The following is a 26,047-nucleotide window of genomic DNA, read 5'->3' as shown; positions in this document are numbered from 1 at the left end:
GTTGAAGAGGAACTGGCAACGCAACCCTCGCAATGGCGCACTTCCGCCGTACAAAAAACGTTACGTTAATTAATGATCCCGTGACCCGGCGAAAGTGAAGATAATTACAAAACACATCATTTAATTACAAAACACAATACTCTTAATTAAAAACCATTAACACTTCTGTAATTATTTAACGTGAGACTTAAAAGAATCACAACTGAGGTCAAGTTCCGGTCCGTGCGGATTCGTCCGCGCAACGTCTGTAAAACTAGAATATATTATTAAATTAAGTAAAAGAGCACGTTGGCTTGAACATAAAAACACTGGGGCTAAAAATAAAAGGTTACAATAATTAATTAGGTAGGTACATGATTAGGGGCCGTCGCACTGCTTCTACAGCGCCCTCATGAGGGAGGTCCTGGCGCGCAATTCAAAACAAACACACGTTCGCTGTGAAATGCCGGGGGGAAAAAGTGAGGAAGGGAGCGGAGCCTGTCCAGGCTCAGGGCGAAGCCCCGGCCGACGGCAATAATATATATTCCAATAGGTCTCTGCTGACCACTTGTTCTACATATATGCAAAACTAAAAACTGGCTAGTATTCAACAGACACATAATATTTCTTTGTTTAAGACACTTTAAGTGGGCAGTACAAAATGCTCTAGACTATACAGAAGCATAACACTGCTTAACTGACAAGAAAATAAACATTGGTAGTTATTAAGGGTACCAAAATCTAATCTGGCAGAGTTTCTCTCTAGACTACTGAAAACACAAGAAATAGTGTTCAATAGTTTTTTTTACCAAATCATCACTGGCTCTCTTCTTAAGTGTAACAAGATCCAGGGAAGCTGGCTGAAGTATTAATGGGTCAAATATATCCTGTATTATTTCATCCCCAAGTTCAGCCAATGTTTTACAGCTTGATCGAATCTCTTCCACAGGTTTTTCTGCAAAGCGATCTCGCTGAGCACACGTAGCAATCTGTAAGCTCAGGTGCAGTAAGTCATCTTTACGTTCCTGATAGTTGAACTGTCCCGAGAAAGGCGACCTAAAATAAAAGTAAAAAAAATCAAACATTGTTGTGAAACTGCCAGACCAAATAAAAAATTTTTTACGGACATAACAGTGAAGGAAAGCTTAAAAAATACTATTTTATTCTTTGTAAAATTGAAGAAAGCCTTTTATGATCCTATAATTATTTCAAAAAATCTTTATAGTGTACATTTTATCCATATAGTATGAAATCGTAAAAAACAATTGTCACCCAAGTACATGTCTAAACAAACAAATCCAACTAGCCAGTCAAATTAGATGTACAGTATGCCCATAAAAGAATGTCCCAGTTATAAATTTTAATAGTATCAACTGCAAGCGTTGTAGTCTCTTGGTTCAAGGTCACAAAGAGTAACTCAAACAGTTTTTAGATAAGCGCATGCGCGAGTACTGCTTTGTGGTTTTCTCGCTTGCAGCGCCACCTACGCAAAATGGCAACTCCTGAGCGTGAAGCGTTTTGTGTTCTGCAATTTGCTAACAGTGAATCTGTAATTTCAGTTCAATGTGCTTTTTTTTTCTTTCCAAGTTTCATTGTGATCCCTCATGCGGCAAAAACATCTGCTGATGGTATAGGCAATTCAAAATGACCGGATGTGTTTGTAAATGGAAAAGCACAGGATGACCAAAAGTGTCTGTACAGGAGTTGAACTTGCTAGAGCATCTACCTGTTTAATCCTAAGAAATTTGTTTGGAAAGTAAGATATCAGTTCGGAAAGCAAATCTTGAACTTCAGTTGCCAAAGACTACCATGAAGAATGTTTTAAGAACATGTTTACACATACGGCCATACCGGTTACGGTTGCTAAATGCTTTAAAGCCAGATGACTATGGTGTACGTTGTAACTTTGCAATTTATAAGTGTTTGAGTGGGAAGAAAACTTTCTCGACTGTGTGATGGTTGTAATGGTCAAGACGACAGAGGTCTGTTTTGCTGGCCTCCATGTTCACCTGACATAACGCCATGCAATTTTTTTCCTTTCGGGCTAAGATTGTGTCTACGTTCCAGCACTACCTAATGCTTTGCCAGAGTTGAGACATAGAATTGAAGAAGCTATTGCTTCTATTACTCCGGATGTGTTAAACAAAGTGTGGGAAGAATTGGACTTTAGGTTGGTAGTGTGCCGTACAAACTAAAGATGTAGATATTGAACATTTATAAGAGAAACCAGGTTAGTTTTCCTTCAATATAATGTATGATTTGTTGTAAACAGTCTGAAAACTAAACGGTTATAATATACCATTGAAAATGGGACATTCTTTTATGGACAATCTGTATGTGACCTGAAACCATGGAAAAAATTAAAACAATATTTGGCATTGTGTTGTTCATCTCGGTGCATATAAAAAAAAATACTCAGACTTTTCTTATGTTCATATTTTAATTTTATTTTTAGGTCCTTAAGTTTTTAATATCCACAAGTTGCAATATTTGACTCTTTCTCATGTTGTGAAACACTAGATAGTCTTATCGAACTCAGGTTGATATCAAATAAGAAAAGACACTTAAAAACTCTTGATGTATGCATTTCGTTTAACTACTCTACCAACTATATTTATAGGTAAGGAAAACAGAAAAAAAAAAAAAAAAAAAAACATTTTTGTTGAATATAGCAAAAAAATTATCTGTGGCTACTCTAAAATTAAAATTAGACAAAAATCACACACTAATTTTGCTGTATGTTTTATGCAATTCCAGCAGTATAACTACTTAATATGTGTGATTGATACTTCTAAAACTGTAGCCAAATAATGGAACACATGCCTAATTTTTTAGAAACATTGCTGTCATTTATATTAAATGGGCTTGTGCCACCTGCAAATCCATGGTCAGAAGACAGTGACATCATAATTCAGGAATCTGCAATCTCAATATTAGTTTTCTACATGTAAACTTGTGGTAGTGTAGTAAGTCTGGTGTAAGATTTACAAAATCTAAAAAAAGGATTATACATTCTATGATGTAAAGTGTACAGATCTCTTAACACTGAAATAATAAGTAATTTTTTTCCAGAAAGACATTGCATGTTTAAAAGAAGTGAAATCTAAAACAAGCAAGTGAAATCCAAACGATTCCTTTATGTACATGTGAAACAGTGCAGTTAATTTTTTATGCATGTAGTGTTATTGTTTGAAAGGGTTATTGAGTGAACTATTTTTTTATATCAATCAAATCAAGTACTCAGGGCAACTAGCATAGTTATAATACATTTTGTAATATGTTTCATTAGGAATGTATTTTCTGAATGCTTCTGTTGACACACAGAAAATATGTAAACATATTTTCTGGGATAATTTTTCACGTGACAGGTGTTAAAAAAAAAAACAACCATAGCAGACCAGTACTTGTAATTTAAAAACCTATTAAATGTGTCATATATTGAAGCAATAAAAATTATAATGACCCATATAGCAATGCAAACTTGTAGCAATATTGCCACGGTAAGCCAATAAGCTTGTAGCAAGCAAGACATGGCAAGCTTACGGAAAGCTTGCAGGAAGTTTACTAGCAGATGGTTTTGAAACTTGTTGCAGGCTTAAAATGTTAACTTAATTCAAGCTAAATAAAGCTCGTATTGCAAGCTTGTATGCTTAAATTAGTTAAGAGAAAGTTGAACTTGCAAAGCCTAAAAGTTGAACTATACGCTTGCCATGTTAAACTTGCCATGCTAGTTTGATTCTGCATGTGAAATGCAGGTAAATATTTACTTGGGCGGTATTTCCGAAAAAAAAATGTTAAAAATCCGAAAATACCTTTATTTTATGCTCTTCAACTTCCTCTTTTCATTAAAAGTGGCGGAGGTAAGAAATTCCAAATACTTTAGGAGATATAGAATTTTTAAATTTCATCATATGTAGTTGAGCGGTATTTGCGAAAATAAATGTTAAAAATCCGAAAATACCTTTATCATATGCTCTTCAACTTCCTCTTTTCATTAAAAGCGGTGGAGATAAGAAATTCCAAATACTTTAGGAGATATCGAATTTTTTAATTTTGCAATACAAGACCTGTGGAACCATTCGAGCGGCGCCATTTTTGTTATTTTGCCGTGTGTTCGTGAATACGTGAATCGTGAATGCGTAATTAATAAAATGGTTGATTAGGTCAGGTCAGTTACATTATTAATACTTTCAAACTAAGCCGACATTAAAAATTATTTTGTGAATTAATTTTAATGGCTTTTTAGTTTTAAAATATTTATAATGTAACTGACCTGACCAAACAAACCCGGACAGAGGGTGAACAGTAAACTAAAATGGTCGATTAGGTCAGGTCAGTTACATTATAAATACTTTCAAACTAAGCCGACATTAAAAATAATGTGAATTAATTTTAATTATTCTTTAGTTTTAAATTATTTATAATGTAACTGACCTTACCTAACAAACCCGTAACAAAGGATGTACAGTAACAACTCACGTAAATTTTTTTGTTATTTATTACTTGCGCAACAATATCAAAATAACAAATAAGACTTTAAAATTAGAAACGTTAAAAACTCACCTAAGTTGGAGGCGGTAATTAAACACCGTTTTAAACAATAATTGAACTAAATAATCACGTATTAGTTCATTTGAATTCTGGCCTATCACGAACAATCACGTGACATCATTATCCAATAAAAAAAATAGATACTCGTACGTAAACAAGAAACAATGGTGCACGCACGCCACAGGAATGCGCTGGTTTTGTGCTGAAATTTAAAAATTCGATATCTCCTAAAGTATTTGGAATTTCTAATCTCCGCCGCTTTTAATGAAAAGAGGAATTTGAAGAGCATATAATAAAGGTATTTTCGGATTTTTAACATTTTTTTTCGCAAATACCGCTCAACTACATATGAAGAAATTTAAAAATTCAATATCTCCTAAAGTATTTGGAATTTCTAATCTCCGCCGATTTTAATGAAAAGAGGAAGTTGAAGAGCATAAAATAAAGGTATTTTCGGATTTTTAACATTTTTTTTCGGAAATACCGCCCAAGTAAATATTTACCGAAATGCAAAGTTTGACTTACACTTAAATTATCTCAAGGAAACAGTTGCTATTATTGGTCATAGGGTTTTAACACAAACACTGACATATCATGATGGTATTGCATGCCATGTGTCTTGTACCCTTCCTTTAGGCATGTTGGTGCCTTCGTAGCACTATAAACAACACTTTCGCAAACACTGATTTTTATTTATGAAGACCACAAGAATACTTCTTTTCTGAACAGACTGTATAATTTCACATTACACTTCAAGGTGAAGCATATACACCCAAATAGGATTTGTAGTAAATGGGTTGCAGCTGTTAAAAGATTACGATATTTTTTAGAGGCATGCATTTACTCTCTTTACATTATGCAATTACTTATAACTTAGTTTCAGAAAAATGTTTGAGACCACTCCTAAAACAGTTTAAGTGTTGTGGGTCTTAAATTATTTTCTATCATACAATTCTGTTAATTCTCCTTAAATATACATAAAAAAAATAGACTATTTTGGTATATCTGGAGTTAATGTATTTGTAATGGTTCAATAGTTACAGATTTTTTAAGTTTTTATAAAATGACCTAAATTTGAGCAATTCTTTAAGAAAAAAAAGGTTAAGATATGGATAAGATTTTGTTTCACCAAGGAGAATTGAATGTAAGTCTTGGAAAAAATAAAAAAAATTATAAACTTAAAAATATGTTGCTTTATCATTTTGAAGTTAGGTCTAAAAATGTGTAATTTGGTTTTTAATTTTTAGTAACCTTAAAAGTCCTGTTTTTAATTTATGTTAATACCTTCATCTATTTGAAAAGTAGAAGATTTTGGTATCAATGAAACTAATGTAGCTAAAATGGTTAAGAAGTTACAGAGCTTTTGAAGTTTTAATAAATGACAAGAAATTCCAATATCCTTTAATGAAAAAAAATCATAGTTTCGAAATGGGTTAAGATACAGGCATGAGTTTGTTTCACCAAAGTGAATATACCAAGGGAAAATGTATGCAAGACTTGGAAAAAAAAGTATCAACTTTAAAAAAAAAGAGAAGGAAAAACAAAGAGAAAAAAATGAATTTCTGTTGTAATTTTACAGTCACCATGATGTTGGCAACATGTGTTCTTTTTTATGTGATATAAAGTAGGGTGTAGGGTGTAGGCTGGCACACCTGTTTTGTCAGTTCCTGCTATTCATTTGTTTCTTTCTTCATTATTTGGAGGTTATGTTTGTTTAACAGAGTTGGAGATAACAATTTCATTATGGGGAAAAAGTCTGTGACTGAGCAACCAAATGGAAAATTATTGGTTTACTAAAGGTTGGAAAAACACAGAGACAAATTGCAGAGGTTTTGCAAGAGTCAGAGACTTGTGTGCAACAAACAATTAAGAGATACAATGAGTTTAGAACAGTTGTTTAGAGGCCAAGTTCAGGCTGCCCGAGGAAAACATCACCTAGACAAGACCGTAAGTTATTGGAACTGTGTTGGAAAGACATAAATGCTAGTTGTAGTGATCTTCTGAGAGATCTAAGGGCCTCCTGTGACAATGTTGCCATAAAAGATCACACTGTACGCAATAGATTAAATGAGGCAGGCCTAAGATCATTTTCTGGAATCGGGAAACCACTTCTCAATGACTGTCACAAAAAGGAAGTGACGCGAGTTTTGTAGACAGCGTTTGGGATGGTGCAAAGAAGCTTGGGAGGGAGTAATGTTTTCTGATGAATGCAGTTTTGAACTATCCCCCCCCCCCCCCTCCAACATAAGGTTCAGATTCGCAGAACAAAAACTGAAAAATTTCTGCCAGCTTGTGTTGCCCCAGCAGTGCAAACGGAGGTGATGCAGTCATGATCTGGGGATGCATCACCTCAGAGGGTCCTGGAGAGTGTAAGGGTTACTTGTTTTTTAGTCTCTTTGATTTTTTTAACATTTTCTTAACATAATATAATACAAATGGATGAATAGTAAATTGAAATGTGTTTTTATTTGGGTGGTCCTAAACATTTTCCTGTAAATGTACTTTTATATATATAAATATACAGCAAAATGCAAAACAATAATATTAAATTACACACCGCCACTTTTATTTCAATAATAGCTAGGTAGTTGAATAAAAACCATTTGGTCATCACCCCAAGTCTTTTTTGTACCTTAATCTGTGTAGTCCGTCAGAGTACAGTACCTTTGTCTTGTTTGTATTAAATTTTATTTTAGATTTCCTTTATCCAAAATAAATAATTTTATTCCCTATTTCTCCTAACTATTACAGTTTTTCAAAATACCATTCATTGGAAAGTTGCCAAGTCATCATCTATGTATTTCTATTATACATTCATACTTTGTTTTTAAATAAAGTGCGAGTAAACTATATATTTTATCACGAAAAGAAAATTATAAATTTATGAATTATCTCCTCATATGTTATTTAATGCATGACTTACCTCTGTAATTAATGTTTTATTGAATAAAATGTGCTAGTAAATAGTTTGTCAGCTTCCGTAGAGCTGTTTGTACACATAGTAGTTTATTATCTTAGAACTGCACTGTGCATAATTATTCTTCCTTAATTGAGACGAAAAGGAGACAGAGCTGGAATCTGTTCCACTAGCGTTTATATCATCTGTGCTTGGCTGATATGTGTTCGTGTTTTTGTACATGTGTTCAAGAGTGCTTTGCAGGTATAAAATTTTATAAGAAATAAATGTTATACACACAAAAACACTCGACTTGGCTGCTAAATATTCTATTTTAGTAACAAATTCATTTATAATTCATTTTTAAGCAACCAAGGGCTATATACCAATCCCTCACTTAGAACGACTAATGTGTTCCTAAAAATGTTCGTGTTATTCAAAATCACGTATTCTGAAGCATTAGTCTCCACAAATAGCAAGGCTAATTTAATTTACAAAATGTGTTCCATAATGTGTAGGGAAATATTCTTTACATAATTCAAATGCGTAGAATAAAACTCAACAATAAATGTGTCACACCATTTATCTTCATAAGCGTACAACTGAATACATGTATGACAAATCAGCTGGCTGGCTTGCCTGCCTGGCGTGACCTTCACCTCACGTCACTTTCCAAACCATCCTTTACTGGCAGTGAAACCGATTTTACTGTCTGGATATTTACATTTTAATTTTTCAAAAATTCAAGTGCTTATTCGTGTATCACCGCTTGGTTTACACCAATCCTGCCAGGCTTGTGATTTTTTTTATTACACCAATCATTTAACAACCTTTCTCATGTGAATCAACTGTTCATTACTTTTCTGGTACCTAATGTCAAATATATTTCAATAGTACAACCAACAGCATCAGACTTATATACGTTTGATAGAGTCCTTGTTTTGTACAATTGTGCGCACAGTTGACTTGCTTAAAACTAAAATGTGACCAACATAAGTGTGGCCTTCATGACATTCTGCATGCCATAATACTTCCAGTTTTGTTTCAAATACTTGAACATGATGAATTACGCTCTCACTTAGAAGCCATGATTCCAAAACAATTATAACTGCAGGTGCTTGCGCACGTACAGTTACCGGCAGACGAATGGGTTGCTTTGTGTTTGTGCGTGCGAGTTCCATCAAAGAAAAAAGAGTGCTAACAAATAAAAGGTTTTACTTTAAACAACACACTTTTTTTTATTATTTAATTTTAATTAAGTGACCACTCGATCCTCTTTACTCTACTCCTTTGGGAGTAATTAAATTATTGTAATGTTCATGCTCGTGTTCATCTCCGGGTTTCTGGTGTTGATGTTCTGCCCGCCTGAGCTGCTTCCTGGGCTTTTCAGGGATTATTTAAGTAAGTGCCTAGTAAGAACACGAGGACTGCAACAGTGTGATGTAGTCCACACGTCACACCATGCTCTGTGAAAGTAAGCTGTGGCACGACAGTCTCGAAGAGAAGGGCCTCCAACATAAGTGTGAGTCTTGCATGCCGCCCCGCGCGGGCACAACTGTACACTGTGCAGTGGTGGCATGGCCAGCCACCGCAATGGAGTCCCTTCCAACAGACCCACTGGCCTTGCGAGTCTACATGGTGAGTGCGGGCGTCTCAGATGAGACCGGAAACATGCAGGTCTGGCCACTGAACCTGTTAAGGGATCGTCCATTAATCACGTGAGGCTCGAAAGGGGTGGGGGGGTGACGGGGTCGGGAAAACTCACGAAATATCACAAGGGGGGAGGGGGGTGGTGTAGAGAGATATCACGTGTATTTATTTTTTCGGCCGATTTCTACTAAACCGAAAAGCGACGCGTGACCTTGACTCGCCGTAGCCAGGCAACAATATCCCCGCCCGCCGCAACATGAACCACCCGGCTCGGCTTGCCAGTCGCCAGTAAGACTGTGATTTTGGCGCCGAATACATGCGTAAATCACATATAAGCCTTTCCTTTATTATTTTTATGCCAGTGAGAATAAACCTGCAACCTTAATGTGTGTCTGGACATTTTTATCACTGTGCTTAATTTTCCAGAATTAAATTAGATTATACCTATATTTAAAGATAATATTCTGAAATTTTTAAAAATATTTTGTACCAAATAAATACACATGATTTATTGCAGGGGGGGGGGGGGGGGGGTAAGTCTAAAACCTCACCACAAATCACTAGGGGGGAGGAGGGGGTTAAAAGTTTACTAAAAAAACATCACGTGATTAATGGACGACCCCTAAGGCACCTGAACAAGACAATCCTGGTGTGTGAAGCAGCCCTGCCATCCAGATCCTGAGTACGCAGCATGCAGACGAACCTGCCTGCTGCCGTGAACGGACATCTTCCAGTGGCAGTTCTCACACGTGAATACATGCTCTCAGTTCATGCTAGGTTTGATAAGAAAACAATTTTTATAGTTTCTAAAAAAAAGGGGGGTTGTCTGTAAAGTCGGTTTACGGACAATAATTTTACGTGATAACGTCATAAGAAAACATTGATAAAAAATTGCATACTTTTTAATTTTCAAATATTATTTACAGTTTTTGCAAATTTAATTTAAATAGTTTGTTTAAATATAATCACGAACAATTAGTTATAGAAATAAACTGAAATCAAATCAATAAATGGTTAATTTGAAATGATGAAATTGGACAAATAAATAAATTTTTTAAATTGCTGCTTTAAAAAAGCCCGCCTTAACCTGTTTGATATTATAGAAGATTTTCTCGCACTGTGGTTGGCCGGTTCTTGCACGCTCAGCTCAAGCGGAACGTGACAATGAGTCATGCTTTTTCGTGTGCGCAGTCAGCGTTCATCGATTTATAAGACGTTATCACGTCAAAAAATAAAATATATTCTTATTTAATTTAGAATAACCAAGGCTATAAATTACATTCTATCGAACAAGGTGGGTTAGTGGCATGACATTGGACTTGCATTCCAGAAGAAATGCATTCGAATCCCAGTTCCATCCTCATTGATTTTGTTTTCCGTGGGTTCTCGAAATCACTCTAGGCGAATGATGGGATGATTCCTTACTCTATTTTGCTCATGTGCGAAAATATGTATATTCTTCAAGTGTATCGTCGTGTGTTACCATCTCTAATGATCTCACTTAAAGAGATAAAGCTTGACTGAAATTAAAAAAAAAACACATTAAAATTACACTAACTGCAATAACTCTAAAAACAATGATTGCACAAAATATTTATAAAACCATTTCCATCATGGATGCTTTATAAAGATAATTTTTTTTTTAAAGTTTGAATCATTAATGTCATAAATTAAAATTTTAAATAAGTAATTATTATGTTGTAATTGTAGTCTATGCAGTACCAGATAACTATTAGACTGCTCAGGCTTAAAAAACTGTATGAAAAATTAAAAAAAAAAGTAAAATTAATTATTTTATTATCATGAGCACCGTGACTCTGAGTTAATATTCACAGCATGCTCATGATACAGAAAACTATTCAAGCCACAACCTCAAAATTAACCCTGTGCTAGAGACCACGTACAGAGTTTATGGAAAACTGCTCCAGCCACAACATTAAATTAGCCTTGTGTACGTACAGAGTTTATAGAAAACTGCTCCAGCCACAACATTAAATTAGCCTTGTGCTAGAGACCACGTACAGAGTTTATGGAAAACTGCTCCAGCCACAACATTAAATTAACCCTGTGCTAGAGACCACGTACAGAGTTTATGGAAAACTGCTCCAGCCACAACATTAAATTAGCCTTGTGCTAGAGACCACGTACAGAGTTTATGGAAAACTGCTCCAGCCACAACATTAAATTAACCCTGTGCTAGAGACCATGTACAGAGTTTATGGAAAACTGCTCCAGCCACAACATTAAATTATCCCTGTGCTAGAGACCACGTACAGAGTTTATGGAAAACTGCTCCAGCCACAACATTAAATTAGCCTTGTGCTAGAGACCACATACAGAGTTTATGGAAAACTGCTCCAGCCACAACATTAAATTAGCCCTGTGCTAGAGATCATGTACAGAGTGACAGAGAATGATAGGCTGAAGAGTATATTCAACAAATGCACCAAGTATAGTCAGCTTTGGCATTACCTGTACTCACTGTTTGTAAGTAATACAACATACATAAGTTAACAGTACACTGATGATATGTTTACTTGTTATCTTGTCTTGAGCTGTTTGCTTAGTCTTAAATGGTATTAATTATTATTAATTTACTAGTTAACAGTAGAAGAATCAAACCAAACAGTTTTAACAAAGTTGTCACATCCACACATATGTAACTAAAGGCAGAATCCAAACTACTTTGTTTTCTCAAAAATTTAATTCGAAGGCAGTTACATTTTAGGATCCTTCTGAATTTAATTTATAACACATAAAAAGACCAAAATAATGCCACATTTTAATAATACAATGTCTTAATTTACTGTGACGATAAGTTTAAATGATTCTCGATCCTGTAGGGTTGATTGTAACAATACAATACTGATGTTTTTCAAAAATATTTTACTTTATCCATGAGCACATCTGCACTTATAGGGTGCAATTGCATGAAAAAAAGTAATTAAGTTGGACTAACTTCTCCTTGACAGCTGGAGTCATTAGAGATGGCAACTTTCACGGCGATATTCCAAGACGTTTGGGTAAGGTAGCGGGTAAGATGTCATGTTAGGGTACAGCCAAAAGCTAACTCGCAGTTTGTTTTCCAGAACATATCCAAATCTAATCCCAGTAAGTTAACAGATAGGCAGCCATTTTAATGAACGGTGCCCTCCGCGAGGCTAGAAACAATTGCACACTACTTGACGTACCTCTACACAACATTTGTTTGTTTACGTTTACATGAGAATAATGGAAGACAACAAAAATCAGTGTGTACGGTTTACACCTGATAAAAAGTATTTTTTAATTAAAAAAAAATTTACTAACACAATTTTTGTAACACAAAAATATTTCACGGCCTAGAGGATGTACAATTAATTATGTATATTGATAATTTTATTTTCTATATGCCATGAAATAACCAACAGACAGCTATATATTAGAAGTACTATAGCAACCACACAAACAAATAAATAATATATTTTACATGAATTACAGTGTTCATATGCAATAAAAGTTCCCCAATGCAGGGTTTTCAACACATTACTATCCATACTCGTGCTCCTGGTTACCACACATTTTTCCACTCTGCTACCGAGACCCAACAGGATTTGAGAAGAAACTATGGGATTCAAGGCTGTTATTCTAATTTTATGAGGTATTTTTAAGTGCGATTATTTCTAGTTATGGCCCATTTAAGTATACAAAATGTATTCCAGAGCAGTTTCTCTATCATAAATATTTTATTGGCACACCAATACACTTGGTACATGAAGCTCATGAAAGTGAATACATAAGAGTTCATGGTACCAGATGTAGCTCCGCCATCTGGAGGAAATCATCAAAAATGTGAGCTCTGGGCATGTGCAGTAATTTTCGCATCAGATAGGATTTGTTTCCTAAAATAAAGTGACCAACCCTGACCTATCTAAGGGTTTGGGAGCAGTAGTTTGCTCTAGGAATATGGTTAGGTTACAGTTATAACATATTTAACACCTAAACCCTTATTTTTGTGTGTTGGAATACTGCTCTAGCCATAATTGAGGAATTTTGGAAAAAGAATCAGGCATGGCTGACGATAAGAAACCACCGTAGCATTCATCTGGAGTTCTTTCGGGAAACCATGGAAAACCAAGTTCAGGATGGCAGGACGGGATTTGAACCCAGGTGTTCTGGACTGCAAGACCAGTGTCTTACCAATGTGCCACACACCTCCATCCCATACTTGTCAGGCCCAGTGCCGCAATTAGGCTGATTTGTGGTCCTAATTTTATTGACTTAACGTTAATCAGTACTGTATATAAAGTGTATTCGTAATCTAAATAATTTTTTATTAACTTCCGAACACGTATCAAAATTAAACCTAAACATACTTAATCAAAGCTTGCATTACATCTATGACATACTATAACCAGCAAAGTCATATTTTTCACATTTTAATCCCACCTTGACTCAAACCAGACACTTAGCAAGAACAAATATTTTCATTCAACTGGAATGCACTGTAAATGCATTCATTGGGAGTAATTAAAGCCTGTTAAAATATTAACTTTTAATTACCAACAATTTTATTTTCCATTTTCAAACTGTTTTTACAGTACTATAAATTTTTTTTGCAATCATCATTAATGTATTTTTTTTTTAAACTCAAAAGGCAGTGTTGTAATCTGCTGCCTAGGACTCAGCACTGGAAATCTGCAAAGCTTCCAGACCATAAGGCCATTAACAAAATGATGCAGCATGCAGTAGAGGTGTATTGTGCCCATGAGTAATTGGTCTGAGCACTACTAAACACCACCTCACAACTGTAAACACTTTCTAATTGATGCTGCACTTTAGGCAGAAGCATGGCACAGTTTTTCACTAATTTTGACTTACTCGAAAGGCTGTATTTACATATTGTCACAGAAGCTATTTTAAACATTGTTTTTATACGTAATACTCATTTAGTTTTTACTTTGTTTAGATATAAAGTAGAAAATATAAATTTTGGGGAGTCTTTAGTGTGTTATTTTCGGCATGAGCTGCGGGGAGCAGGATGTGTGCGAGGAACTGCGGCGAGTGGGGCATGATGCACACAGGCTGGGCTGTAAATGGCTAGCACGCTCGGAATCACCTGCACAGTCCAATAGTCAGGCTGTAGCATCACGCAGTGGAAGTGAAGTGTGTTTGGTGGCCTTAAGCACAAGGATGATATTTCTATATTTCCTAGGCATGGTTTGCATGCCCAGCTGACAAAGGCGGCCGATGCAGCAATACACTAAATTCTTTTTTTTTTTTTGTTGATTAGTTTGTATTTGTATGAAGCCTGGTCCTCACAGTCTGGAGTCTTAATAACGCAGAGATGCCGGCCTGAATTTCCTGTGGCCAGGTAATGCTGATCTCCATTAGGGTGAAATTTAGTTTTGTAGCTTCTTAAAATAGTTCACAAGGTTCAACTAATAAATATTTAATTAATTACTCTCTTTTCAAAATTTTCTTAGTACACAGCTTCAATTATTTGCAGTGGATCAATTTCAAACTGAGCTCACACACAGGGTCAGAATTGAACATAAAATTTTGTTTTAGCTCGCCCAGTGTATATAAGACATTTATGGTTAGCAATGTTGGTTAGATGAATCTTTCCATTTTTAAAAAGAATTTTCTTTCAATGACTGGAAGTTGACAATTTATTTTTACCGTGGGAACAATACAATGTGTTATTTGATTATGTTTGCAACAAATATTTGTGCAATAACTTAAAATTGTTTAATTATTTAAACTTATAAATATATTGGTGGTAATAAATGCAAAAATAAAAACTTTGCATTTCTTTTCTCTAATGGTGCTAATACCGTAGTTTACTTGTAACCTCTTGTAGTCAAGCAGTAGTCTGTCCAGAATCTGAGCAGATTTTCTCTCATTTGTGTTCCTTATGTTTTGGTTAGTCTTTTAAAATTTTTTGGCAAGGCAATATATGGATATTATTTAATTTTAAATATGTCAACTTTATAAAAACATAATATTTTATTAAACTGTAGTCTATTCTTTTTTATGAATGAGACTTGTAATTGTGATTTTAGTATGACAAAGTACATCAAATAAGCACTGTTAATGCAATTATTGTATTACTGGGTAAAAATGGCTCAGAATAGATTGTATATTGACTTATACACATACTAAACTAAATAAAAGGCACAAAAACCTTCAACATACATAATTGTACGTGTAATTGTCTGTCATTACATGAGTAAGTTGGTTACAAAGACACATTTGCAAAGATGCAAACAGTGGCCTTTGTACTCAATTTTTTTTTCTCTCTTATATCTGTTGTTATTGTTTAATCTTCCCAGCTGAGTAAAAAAAAAAGTATCATTATTGCATCTTTTAATACTGAGATACACACAAACGCAATCAACCATGGCAGGTATCACCACCTGACTATGTCTAGTGGTTGTGTGCTGTTTTCTTTCAGGTTACACTAGTTGTAAAGTATAATTTCAGAAGACAATTTTTTTATTATAATTTTCATTTATTTATGAAATGTACCTTTCCATTTGGACACTTTAAATTGGTGTGATAGTAAACTGTGATTTTTACAAAATTTCCTTTCTGCGACAGGTACATATTCCAGTTTAGCTTTCTCTTACATTTGCGAACTATTGTTGCCTCTTGTTTGCCACAGTTGCAGTCTGGACAGATTGGCTGGGTAGTGACTCTAGCATTTTAATTACATATAGAAAATGTAATACATCTTAGGTTAATTACTCAAGTTTATTCTCACATATGCAATTCATATGATTTTGCAAATAAATAAATACTAGTCTTGTAGTAGCTTTTGAACTGATTTATTTCCAGCCGTTTGCAGACGACATTCAAAGCGACTTTGTCATTATCACTAGCTACAAGTTTTCAGCAGCATAACACATCTGCATGAATTTTTGTCATAAACTTTTATTACAGCCAAAACAAATTATACTCCTTTAATAAAAAATGAAAATTAACTCTTCTGGAACAGTTCATTTCAGCTATCACTCAAAGGTAGACTAGGCATTCATTTAGGTGTATACATTTAACAAAAAAAATGTGTTTTAAAAAATATGTTAAATATTGAGATTACATAAGGTTATTTGATTTTTTTTGCAGAAATATTATTTTATTAACCAAAAATGGGCTCAGCTAAAATTAATTTATGGTACAAATGTATGTCTTAATACATTTGAAGTACATTAAAATCAATTTTAAATAACGTTTATTCACTGAACATAATATATTAATTTTAAAAAAAATACGTACCACATTGTTTCCATAACCGGGCTTCGGCATAACATTCCTAAATAGACACTAACAACATTTATGAGCTACAAACTAATGTTATTATTTAGGAGATACATTTAAGTTCTAGTAAGATTTAAAAAAAGCATAAACTTGACATATTCTATAAATATAAAGATTATTTAAACGATTAACATAATTCCCGACTGTTTATTAAATGTATGTCTGCCATGATATGCCACTAATGCATTTGCCACTACCACATCCTTGTAGGTGCAAGATAAACTTTTAGCTTTACTCTCCAGAGCTGCTACTGACATGTGGGATGGCGTGAAATAAACGTTGGCTGAACACACAAATATCGTCAGATATAAATACACAATGAAGGAAGCAAATAGCTATTAAGGACAGAGCAAAATTTTGTTGATTCGCTACATTATTAATTCATAGCACTGTATTTAATGCTACAGGGAAATAAAAATCCATGTAAAAAAACAGCACTAATTCAATCTATGACCAAGCTACTTCAAATCATGCCCTAATTAATTGGTGTCGTTACATCTAAACTGCGCAAATCAAACTACGTTACTTCAAGGGGCATATGTACATGTAAAAGACTTGCAAAATCATTGTTGGATGTTCGAATAGTTTATTACAAACTCTGAAATATATATTTAAGATATGTTTTTCGGGCTCCCATTACAACACAAAGCCACACACATACAGATGTGCACACACGCAATGCTATGGAAATTCATTTGAGTCATGTTAGTTTCTACGCGGCAGGCTACCATGAGTGCAGCGTGACATAGTGCGCAGCGGAGTTCCAAACTGGTTCTCATATAGCACCCCCCCCCCCCCCCCCCCCCCTGGATACCAGGAACTGTAATCGTCGGCTTACTTCTAAAACCTCGTAACTCCATTTCAGTCAATTTTACAGGGGAACTTATGAGCTTCTGGAGCACGGTTTCGACTGACAAAAGATATGAGGTTTTATAATTTGTGAATAGAAAAGAGACTGAGTAGAGTTGACTTACGAAGGTTTTATCAGCATATGCACTATGAAAAAATGAAAAAAAAAAAAAAAAAAATACACCAAACACATCCGGAATATAAAACTGGGAAAATCTGGACTTACGAGGTTTCAGAAGTAAGCCGACGCATTTTAGCTTAACAAAACAAGAATGGCTACACATATGGACGTCACGTGGACTAAATACCGAGCAGCAAAGTGACACATCCGGCATGACAGGCATGTCCATCTACATGAACTGATGACAGTGCTTGGACCAGCCGTGGCGGTACCACCACGCATCGGCTCATGCCATCCGAAGGGACAGTTCCAACGGAGCCGGCAGACTGTTCTGATGGAGCCAGCGAAGGTACCAGTGACCGTACAGAGGCGACTGGTAGAGAACCCAGAGGAACAGAAGGGTAAACCCCGCTAGTGCAAGATCACAGCAGCTGTCCTGTCAAATGTCTCGAGCACCGTGGGAAGGGCGATGAAGGCATCCAGCGGGCTGCAAGACTACATGTGGCAACCCTTACAGGACGTGCGGTGCAGAGAGGGTGGCAGACCTGCGAGTTGAAGCCGGGAGCAAGACGGTAGCTTCAGAGGTTGTTCGTGTGTCAATCAGAAACATGAAAATTTTTAGTTTTTGTGCAAGTTTTGCCAATTAATTAAAAACAAAACTACTAATAAAAAAATTTAAAAAAAGTAAATTTTTTTATTTACTTCATGTTTGCAAGCTGTAAACCAAAAAACATTGAAATCTAAGAGGGTAAGGTAAAATATCTGTGCTGATATTAAGTGGAATTGCTCACATGTGTTTTTATGACAAACTAGATTTTCTCAAAACCCTCGTCCATCAGACTTCCATTTCACTGCTTAAAAATAAAGTTGGGATTCCCATTAGTTTGATGCATAACCTACACCCTCCAAACTTATGCAATGGGACAAGATTGCAAATTAAAGCACTCAGGAACAACATAATTTAAACCATCCTCACAGGACCAGCAGTTGGGCAAATAGTGCACATTCCTCAACTTCCCATGATCCTAACCGACTTACCTTTTCTAATTAAGTGACTACACTTTTCAGTTAAAATTTAATTTGCATCAAAAAATCTCAGGGTCAAACATAATATATAAATATGTTGGTGTTGATCTAAGAAATGAATGCTTTTCTCACGGACAACTGTGTCTGTCTAGATCAGGGATTGTGGAGTGTCAGTATATTTGGAATCGATCAGAAGGTGAAAAAAAATTAATAAACAAATTGGACTATGTAAAATAAACAGATCATTTATTTATCTTATACATCTTGAGTACCTATCCTTACTTTTTCTGTAAAATATTTTGCAATTTTTTGGAAATTAGCAGTAATTTAAATATTAGTTAATATTATGATTCTTCAAATCGATGGCTTAAAATGAAAACCTTGTATCTCAATTTTTGGACGAAAATACGTTTTTTTATGTTTTTGGCTGGAAAACCTCGTATCTCACAAAATGTTTGGCTGAAAGAAATAAAATGTGCATCCTACTGCTTTCTATCGGGAAAAAAAAGAAACCACGTATATCAGAAGCACGGTTTTTTGTCTCTGCTGTAAAATTTGCATTTTATGAGATACAAGGTTTTCATTCTAAGCCATCAAAATGCATTATCTCTCTGTAAAAATATTTATCTACCCGAGCGAAGCTGGGGTGTTACTAGTCGTAAATATATTTACCACATTGTCGCGGGTCAAAATTTCCCATGGCTCTTGAAATCAATATTTTTAGGACTTCACTGAAGGGACTCTGGGCTGGCTGCTCGTTCCCTCACCGCACGGGTGACGTGTCCAGTAATTAAGACAAGTGGCGGGCGCGGTACGCACATTGTAGTTTGTTTGTTCAGCCGTGCGCCTTGCGCGGTCACCGGCCGAGATTACTAGAGTGCGCTGGCGCAACAAGCAGCACGGTCTCGGAGCACATCTGGGTGAAGGGGGTAGCTTGCTCAGCTGTCCTGATTAGTTGTTTGTGAAATTTGGGTTTAACAACCCACGGATTGTTCTGGTACGCGCGGCCGTACGTGGGGATTTAAGCGGGAGTTGGTGTGAGCTCAGGGCTCACTCTGGCAAGAGGCTATGCCTCACGTCAGTGGTAATGAGTAGCTCAGATAGTAATGTAGTCATGTTTAGGCTCACTCTGGCAGAGGCTATGCCTCACGTCAGTGGTAATGAGTAGCTCAGATAGTAATGTAGTCATGTTTAGGCTCACTCTGGCAGAGGCTATGCCTCACATCAGTGGTAATGAGTAGCTCAGATAGTAATATAGTCATGTTTAGGCTCACTCTGGCAGAGGCTATGCCTCACATCAGTGGTAATGAGTAGCTTAGATAGTAATGTAGTCATGTTTAGGCTCACTCTGGCAGAGGCTATGCCTCACATCAGTGGTAATGAGTAGCCTAGATAAAAATGTAGTCAGGGTAGCCTCACTGGTAGGGATGCAGCCCAAATTAGCAGCAAGTCGGCAGAGAACAAGTTTGAAAATGTGAAGTTTTTTGAGTTTTCTAGGGCAGGAGAGGCCCCTATGTTAGTTTTAAAGTGATGGATCAAGAAATGTTCAGCTTCTTTAAAAACGTGAGTACAGAACTATCTTTTCATAGCTGTAATAATAAATTCTGGTTTTAGATGTTCTTAATTTAACACGTCAGAAAGGATTAGGGAAGAGTTTGGTGTAGCTCTCTCTCTTGTATGGTCGATCAGTAGTTAATAACGTTGAGTCATAACTGAGAGATAGTTGTGAATTTTAATTGCAATTTTAATTGCAATTGGGTTTTTAAATAAGTGTTAAGTTATTTTTAAAAACGCCTTTAATTCACCTCTTACCAGATATCCCGTACAGGATGACAGACCTATTTGTTTCGATCCTACAATGAAAACTGTTTTATCAAGTTAAGTGGTACTGTAAGAATAAACCTCTTGCTAGCCTAAGCGAGTATGTCCTCGAGTTACAGTTTTCCCTCAATGAAGTTAAAGCCAACTCATTATAGTTTTCTATTTTTTTTTTTTTTTTTTTTACTTTCATACAGAGACAGACAATTTGCTATAGCCTCTGTCGATTGCTACAATATAAAATAATGGAAATGGACTAAATTGGCAAGTTTAAAACTACTATTAAAAATATACTTTTATCTTATCCATTCTACAATTTAAAAAAAGGTTTATGGGATACACTGCAGAAAGAGGGAAACATTTTGTGAACTACCAATGAATGTGAATATAAATTGGTAAAATACGTATTGGTATAGAGTGATGGTGGGAAAGGATGATTGGAGGTTTGGGTAGTTTACCTTGTGTACAGGAGCAATATCAATATCCTAATCCTGCTCTATTTCCAAAGTATATAAGTACATAGTAACAATTTTATATCATACTTGATTTAGGTACATATTGTATACATTCTGTTAATGTTTAGCATGCACAAATTTATAACAGATGTATGTATCTTAAAATTTTTTTTTGAACTGTACAAACTAAATGTAAAAAATTCTAAAACTTGTTATCTTTTAAAAGCATGTACATATTATATTGTTGCAAATGTGATTTCAGTTTATCAATGTCTCACTTTGATTTTAGTGAACATTTGGATACGTAAACTGTAAATATTACAATGATTAATGTGCAAATGATATTTCCATAGCCTTATGGTACTTACCATAATCAAAAGCCTTAATGGTATAAATAAATAAAAATTAAATAAAAATAAGAATAGGGTTTATTTTGCTAATTTGTATAAAAAATTTACATGAGAGTTTGATCAGTTTGTCAAGTAGGCCTAGTGATTGATTATCCTTTGGCTAATTAAAATTTCATTAAACTAATTTTTTTTATTTCACATACCATAAAAAAAATTACTTCTCACTTTTGTGAAAACTATTTTCATTCAGAGGTGAACCTTAACAAAGAATTTTCATTTTGATTTCATTAAAAAATAGCAGTATTTGCATTACATACAATTAAAGAAAAAACACAACTCAAAGTCGAACGTACCTGTCCAGCCAACACACAAGAGGTTTCACAGCCATAATGACATAAGCAACATCAGCCAAGGTTTGAGTGCTCAGGGGCTGTAAATCAGATCTCTGCTTCAATTCATTGTACAAACTACGTGCTCTGCAAGCTAACCGCAGGGCCAGAAGTTGAAGGTTCTCTCTGTCCAGTTCATAGTGCTGTCAAAAGTAAGAGAAAACTTCTTGAACACAAACAGCGTCACTACACTCTGTGGGCAGAATAAAATAATGAATTGTGGCTTACAATGTTTCATCCACATCAAGGTCTTAGAGAGGATGAGGGATGAAGTGACATGAACGGAACAGTACCCCAAGAAAACGCCCCTGGTTCACGGCAACATCCACCATGTTTCCAACTTACGGGAAATCCATGTTTGACCCCACTGGAAATCAAACCCAGACCACATTGGTCTGAGGCAAGTGAACTGACTACTCAACCACCATTGGTATTCTCTGTGGGCAGATTTAAGATGAAAACTCTGGTCAAAAATTGACTATCTTTCAGAGTTTTGGATGGGAATAAGTATAATCTATGTATGGGAAAATGTGTTGATAGAGTTTGATATGCTCAACAACAGAAAAGATACTTAAAGAACAGTTTACAGACATACATTTTACTGCCCACGCTACACACATTTCATTCAAGGTACAATAGCAGCTTGCACATGTAGCAAAGCATAACAACTCTGTAATGTCTTAGAGGAACTGTGAGGGCACACAAAGCTTATGGTTCTTTCTAAAGCATAGTAGGAGTATCTAAGGGTAGCTCAGCAGCCGAACTGTAGCGATGTTTGTAACCAGCACCCTAAGGGGAAGTTTTACATAGCACAAGTTTCAAAGGTTGGGCTACTGGACTTTTGACAGCCCTTTTTAAAACTCTTCAGTCTTGACTGGTTCTGAACCCATACACTTGGTTATATGGGTTCAGAGGAGAAATGGCAGAAACTCACCACTATTCTTAACACGTTTCATGATCTCAAGCAACCCTGCAAAAAAGTCCCCATTTACTACTCGGTTGGAATTACATGCTGTATTAATATATGTACTTACAACTGCAATTCTGCCCCAATGAAAGCAGCACTGTCACACTGATACCAAACATTGTCACACATTTCTGGTAAAACTGTATGTAGCAGTAAGAATCTGCCAAAGAGATAGTAAAAAAAATTTTTTTTTTAGTGGTACGTAAACAATTCTAGCCCATACATTTACACATAGCACTGCCAATTTCACAGTCTGTATTTGACAGTGAAATTATCAGAAAATTATTGAATATCCATTATAAAAAAAAATTAATTTTAATAAAAGCAATTACTAAACAAAATTTGTGAATAAAAAAATTTCAACAATTTAAGTATAGAAGACTATTATTCAACCGTAATTCTCAGGGAAAAGTGAACAGATTGTAGGAAATCTGGGTTTTATGGCATGAAAAATGGAACTTTTTTTTAGTATAATATAAGCAAATAGTATAATTGTAAACTCAGCACACACTGTTAACTTATAGGATAGTGTATGACTAATTATGTAAGAGTAAATAATAAATATATATCTCCCTCTCTGTTACCTAACCATGCAACGTAATAGTAAAGTACGAGTGTATAAAAATGTGATGGTAATAAAACTCTGGTGCTGGCAGAATGACTTCATTCGCAGTCAGCTTGCAGGGCTTCATATTTTTTGAGTGAGAGACAGCGAGTGGTAAAGGTGGGTTAAACCCATAGTGAAGGTGACATAATAGTCAACACATCACTGACAACACTTCCAACAGACAAACACGAGGAAGATGAAGAAGGTAGATGAACATGAGGTTGAAGAAGATGAGCAAAAAAACACTGACCACAAATATAAGGCAGAAGATAAGGATTAATGTAATGAGAGCAGTGGAAATGACAAAAATGATAGCAATGATAAAGATAGAGATAACAGTGATTGAATAGTGAAATAGAAAATAAATCAAAATGATGGTAAATGTAAGATTATACAGAAAACAAAGAAAATCAAACAAATGAGGGCAACTAATGTTTGCTGCTTAACGAATATCAATAGAAGAGCGCTAAAACGCAACCCACACTTACATTTGGTATGCTCAAAATTTGATCCAAGTTCAAGTTTTTGTTAATATAAAAATCTATATCACAATTTATATGCCATAGAATCAGTGAAAAAGTTTACTTAAAATCAAAGACACAAAATGTAAATTTCTCATAGATTTTTTGTTTACAGGTAAACCATGGGGTACAGCAAGAAACATTAACCCTGAAAAATAAAAGTTTTGACCAAATAAAAAACTCACAAAATTTCTTAGATGTTCAACAGCTTCTAATATTAGTTCTTGGTGACCTAATTTCTGAACACCCAAATGATCTAAATCATCAGGGCGAAGATTTAATAGCTGTTGTCCATTTACTTCATTGTTCAAGAAAGAATGAACATACTGGAACACAGTGTTATCCAAACCTGAAATACAAAAAAAACAATTATTCAGCAACTTTTTTTAAAAATGTTTGTTGTAATATCTTTCATTTATCTTAGGCTTATGATCTTATTACCCAAAAAAATGGTTGCAAATTCCTTGTCTGCTTTGTCTGTCATGGGCATTTGTCCTCAGTTTCTTGATCAATACCCCAAACTCCGATAATGAGGTTAAAATTATCTTTAGTGTCCTTTATTAGTTTTCAAGATTTATTCTTATAGCATTTGATACCTTTTCATAGTTACTTTTTGCATATGGTGTTTTTTTTTTTTTTTTACATTTCTTGATTTTCTTTTAGATGTTATGAAACCCCTGACAGCACAAGCAAAGTCCAAGCAAGTTTTTTAAGTGTCCTGTAAAAAGTTAATACTCCTTCCTTTAATTAGTAATGCAACAGCATTTCAAAAATCATTTGTCAATCAATACTTTATACACAGTATAAATGCAACTTTTAAGTTGGGAACCAACTGTGTTTAGCTTTTACATTACCATGGTAACTACACGAAATTCAAACTTTTCATTGTATGACAAATCATTTTATTTACAAGGGAAGGGCCAGAGTTTGGGCTCACTGATTTGGCTTATACTGTCAGAGTAGAAGCAGGCAGGTGTCCCTTTCAAAGTCCTGAAGTATCTCGCCTGAGTAGGCCCTAGGAAGCAAGAAAAGGCTCTCTAAAGATTTTAAAGTAGAGTTTGAGGGATATTTTTTCTTGAATTGTCAAGTCAGCGGCGTGGCACATAGGTCAAGCGCATTGTTTGGCAATACGCGTGCTCAGGTTCGATACCCACCGGTGCAATTTTTTACTTTCTTTTTTATTTCTCACAATATTAAACTACTAATTACAGATTTAAATACATTTAAACAGTTAAATGTATATAATCAAATATGTATAAATGTATCTATTCAATTTAGTAAATTTTAACATAGTTTAGTGAATTAATATATTTACAAAGGAATTGTTTTAAAATAATACATTTTTGAATTGTATTTACTGCAGAGCATGATTTGTGATTTTAACTTTTGTCCTTCAATAGCAAAGTTTTGTAGAAGTCATTACATCCCAATTTGATCCTTTTACTTTGTTCGCTTTTGTGCGTTCAGACCACATGACTCTGGCAGTGGTTTTAAAACCCCTAGTCGGCTATTACTATACCTTTTTCCTACAGTTTGTAAAAGTCTCTACTGTTGTGAACAGCATCTCGCCACGTGTCTGCAGCGATTTGTCATAAAAACATAGTATTTTATTGGAAAATGAAAAAAAAAAAAGAAAAAAAAGGAATGTTTCTCCTGATAATAAATTAAAAGCAGCATAGAATTTTTGTAAATGTTTCTTTTATTCAAAACCTGACCTAATTATATATTTGCCTTTTTAAATATATTTAAATTCTGTATGTAACTAACAGTTTAATATTGTGATAAATAAAATAAAAATTTAATGGAAAAAAATCAGTACCAGCGAGTATTGAACCCAAGCCGGTGGAGTACCAGACAATGCTATTGACCACTGCCCAACGCCGCTGATTTGACGATTCATGAAAAATTATCCCTCTAACTCTACTTTAAAATCTTCACGGTAAAGAGCTTTTTCTCGCTTCCTAGGGCCCACTCAGGCGAGATATTTCAGGACTTTGAAAGGGGCACCAACCTGCTTATGCTCACACAGTTTAAGCCAAATTAGTGAGCCCAACTTGGACCCTCCCGTTGTTAGCTCTAGGCCTTGTGTTCATTCATTCTACGAGAAGGAGGCGGCAGAGGTTGAAATTTAAACATTTTTAGGCAATCCTTCCCGCCCATATTGCTGGACAAAATTGACAGCAAGATTTATTTGCCTCTTGTTATCTAGATGACATAATTAGAATTTTTCAGTCATTCAGGACTGCAAGTATTGTACATTTGACTGGAATATCAGGAGTTGTAGAGTGAATATGCTACTGCTCAGTGAATTATGTGCATGAAATGTTACTTATCAAAATTGTGGAAGTTCGAGGCTTAGAAAGACATTTCCATAACAGTAAGCATTCAGAGAACTATATGACTGTCAACTGCAATGGCTGTATGAGTGCAAGTAAACAATATTAATAAAATTGTTATGCTAGTAAACCAATTTGATCAACATTGTCACACAATATGAATATCTTTTGAGTGACTTCTGTCAGCAATATCTTGAAAATTCTTTAAGCATTACTATAAATCATTAGCAGAG

General features: G+C 35.0%; 1 protein-coding gene across 4 annotated transcripts in view; it reads right to left on the bottom strand.

The window, feature by feature from the left end:
• Positions 1-26,047, bottom strand: part of LOC134529812 (uncharacterized) — a 92,606-nt gene that overhangs the window by 60,413 nt on the left and 6,146 nt on the right. For all 4 annotated transcript variants that reach the window (XM_063364277.1, XM_063364280.1, XM_063364279.1 and 1 more), the window contains 3 exons: positions 23,664-23,827; positions 21,348-21,526; positions 789-1,035 (listed from right to left, as the gene is read on the bottom strand). In XM_063364277.1, coding sequence (XP_063220347.1) covers positions 789-1,035; positions 21,348-21,526; positions 23,664-23,827 — 590 coding nt within the window. The remainder of the gene's footprint in view (positions 1-788; positions 1,036-21,347; positions 21,527-23,663; positions 23,828-26,047) is intronic.

The sequence above is a fragment of the Bacillus rossius genome, chromosome 2, assembly GCF_032445375.1.
Source record: "Bacillus rossius redtenbacheri isolate Brsri chromosome 2, Brsri_v3, whole genome shotgun sequence".
Taxonomy (NCBI): domain Eukaryota; kingdom Metazoa; phylum Arthropoda; class Insecta; order Phasmatodea; family Bacillidae; genus Bacillus; species Bacillus rossius.
Note: the sequence above shows the minus strand (reverse complement) of the source record. Positions and strands in the feature narration are given on the sequence as shown.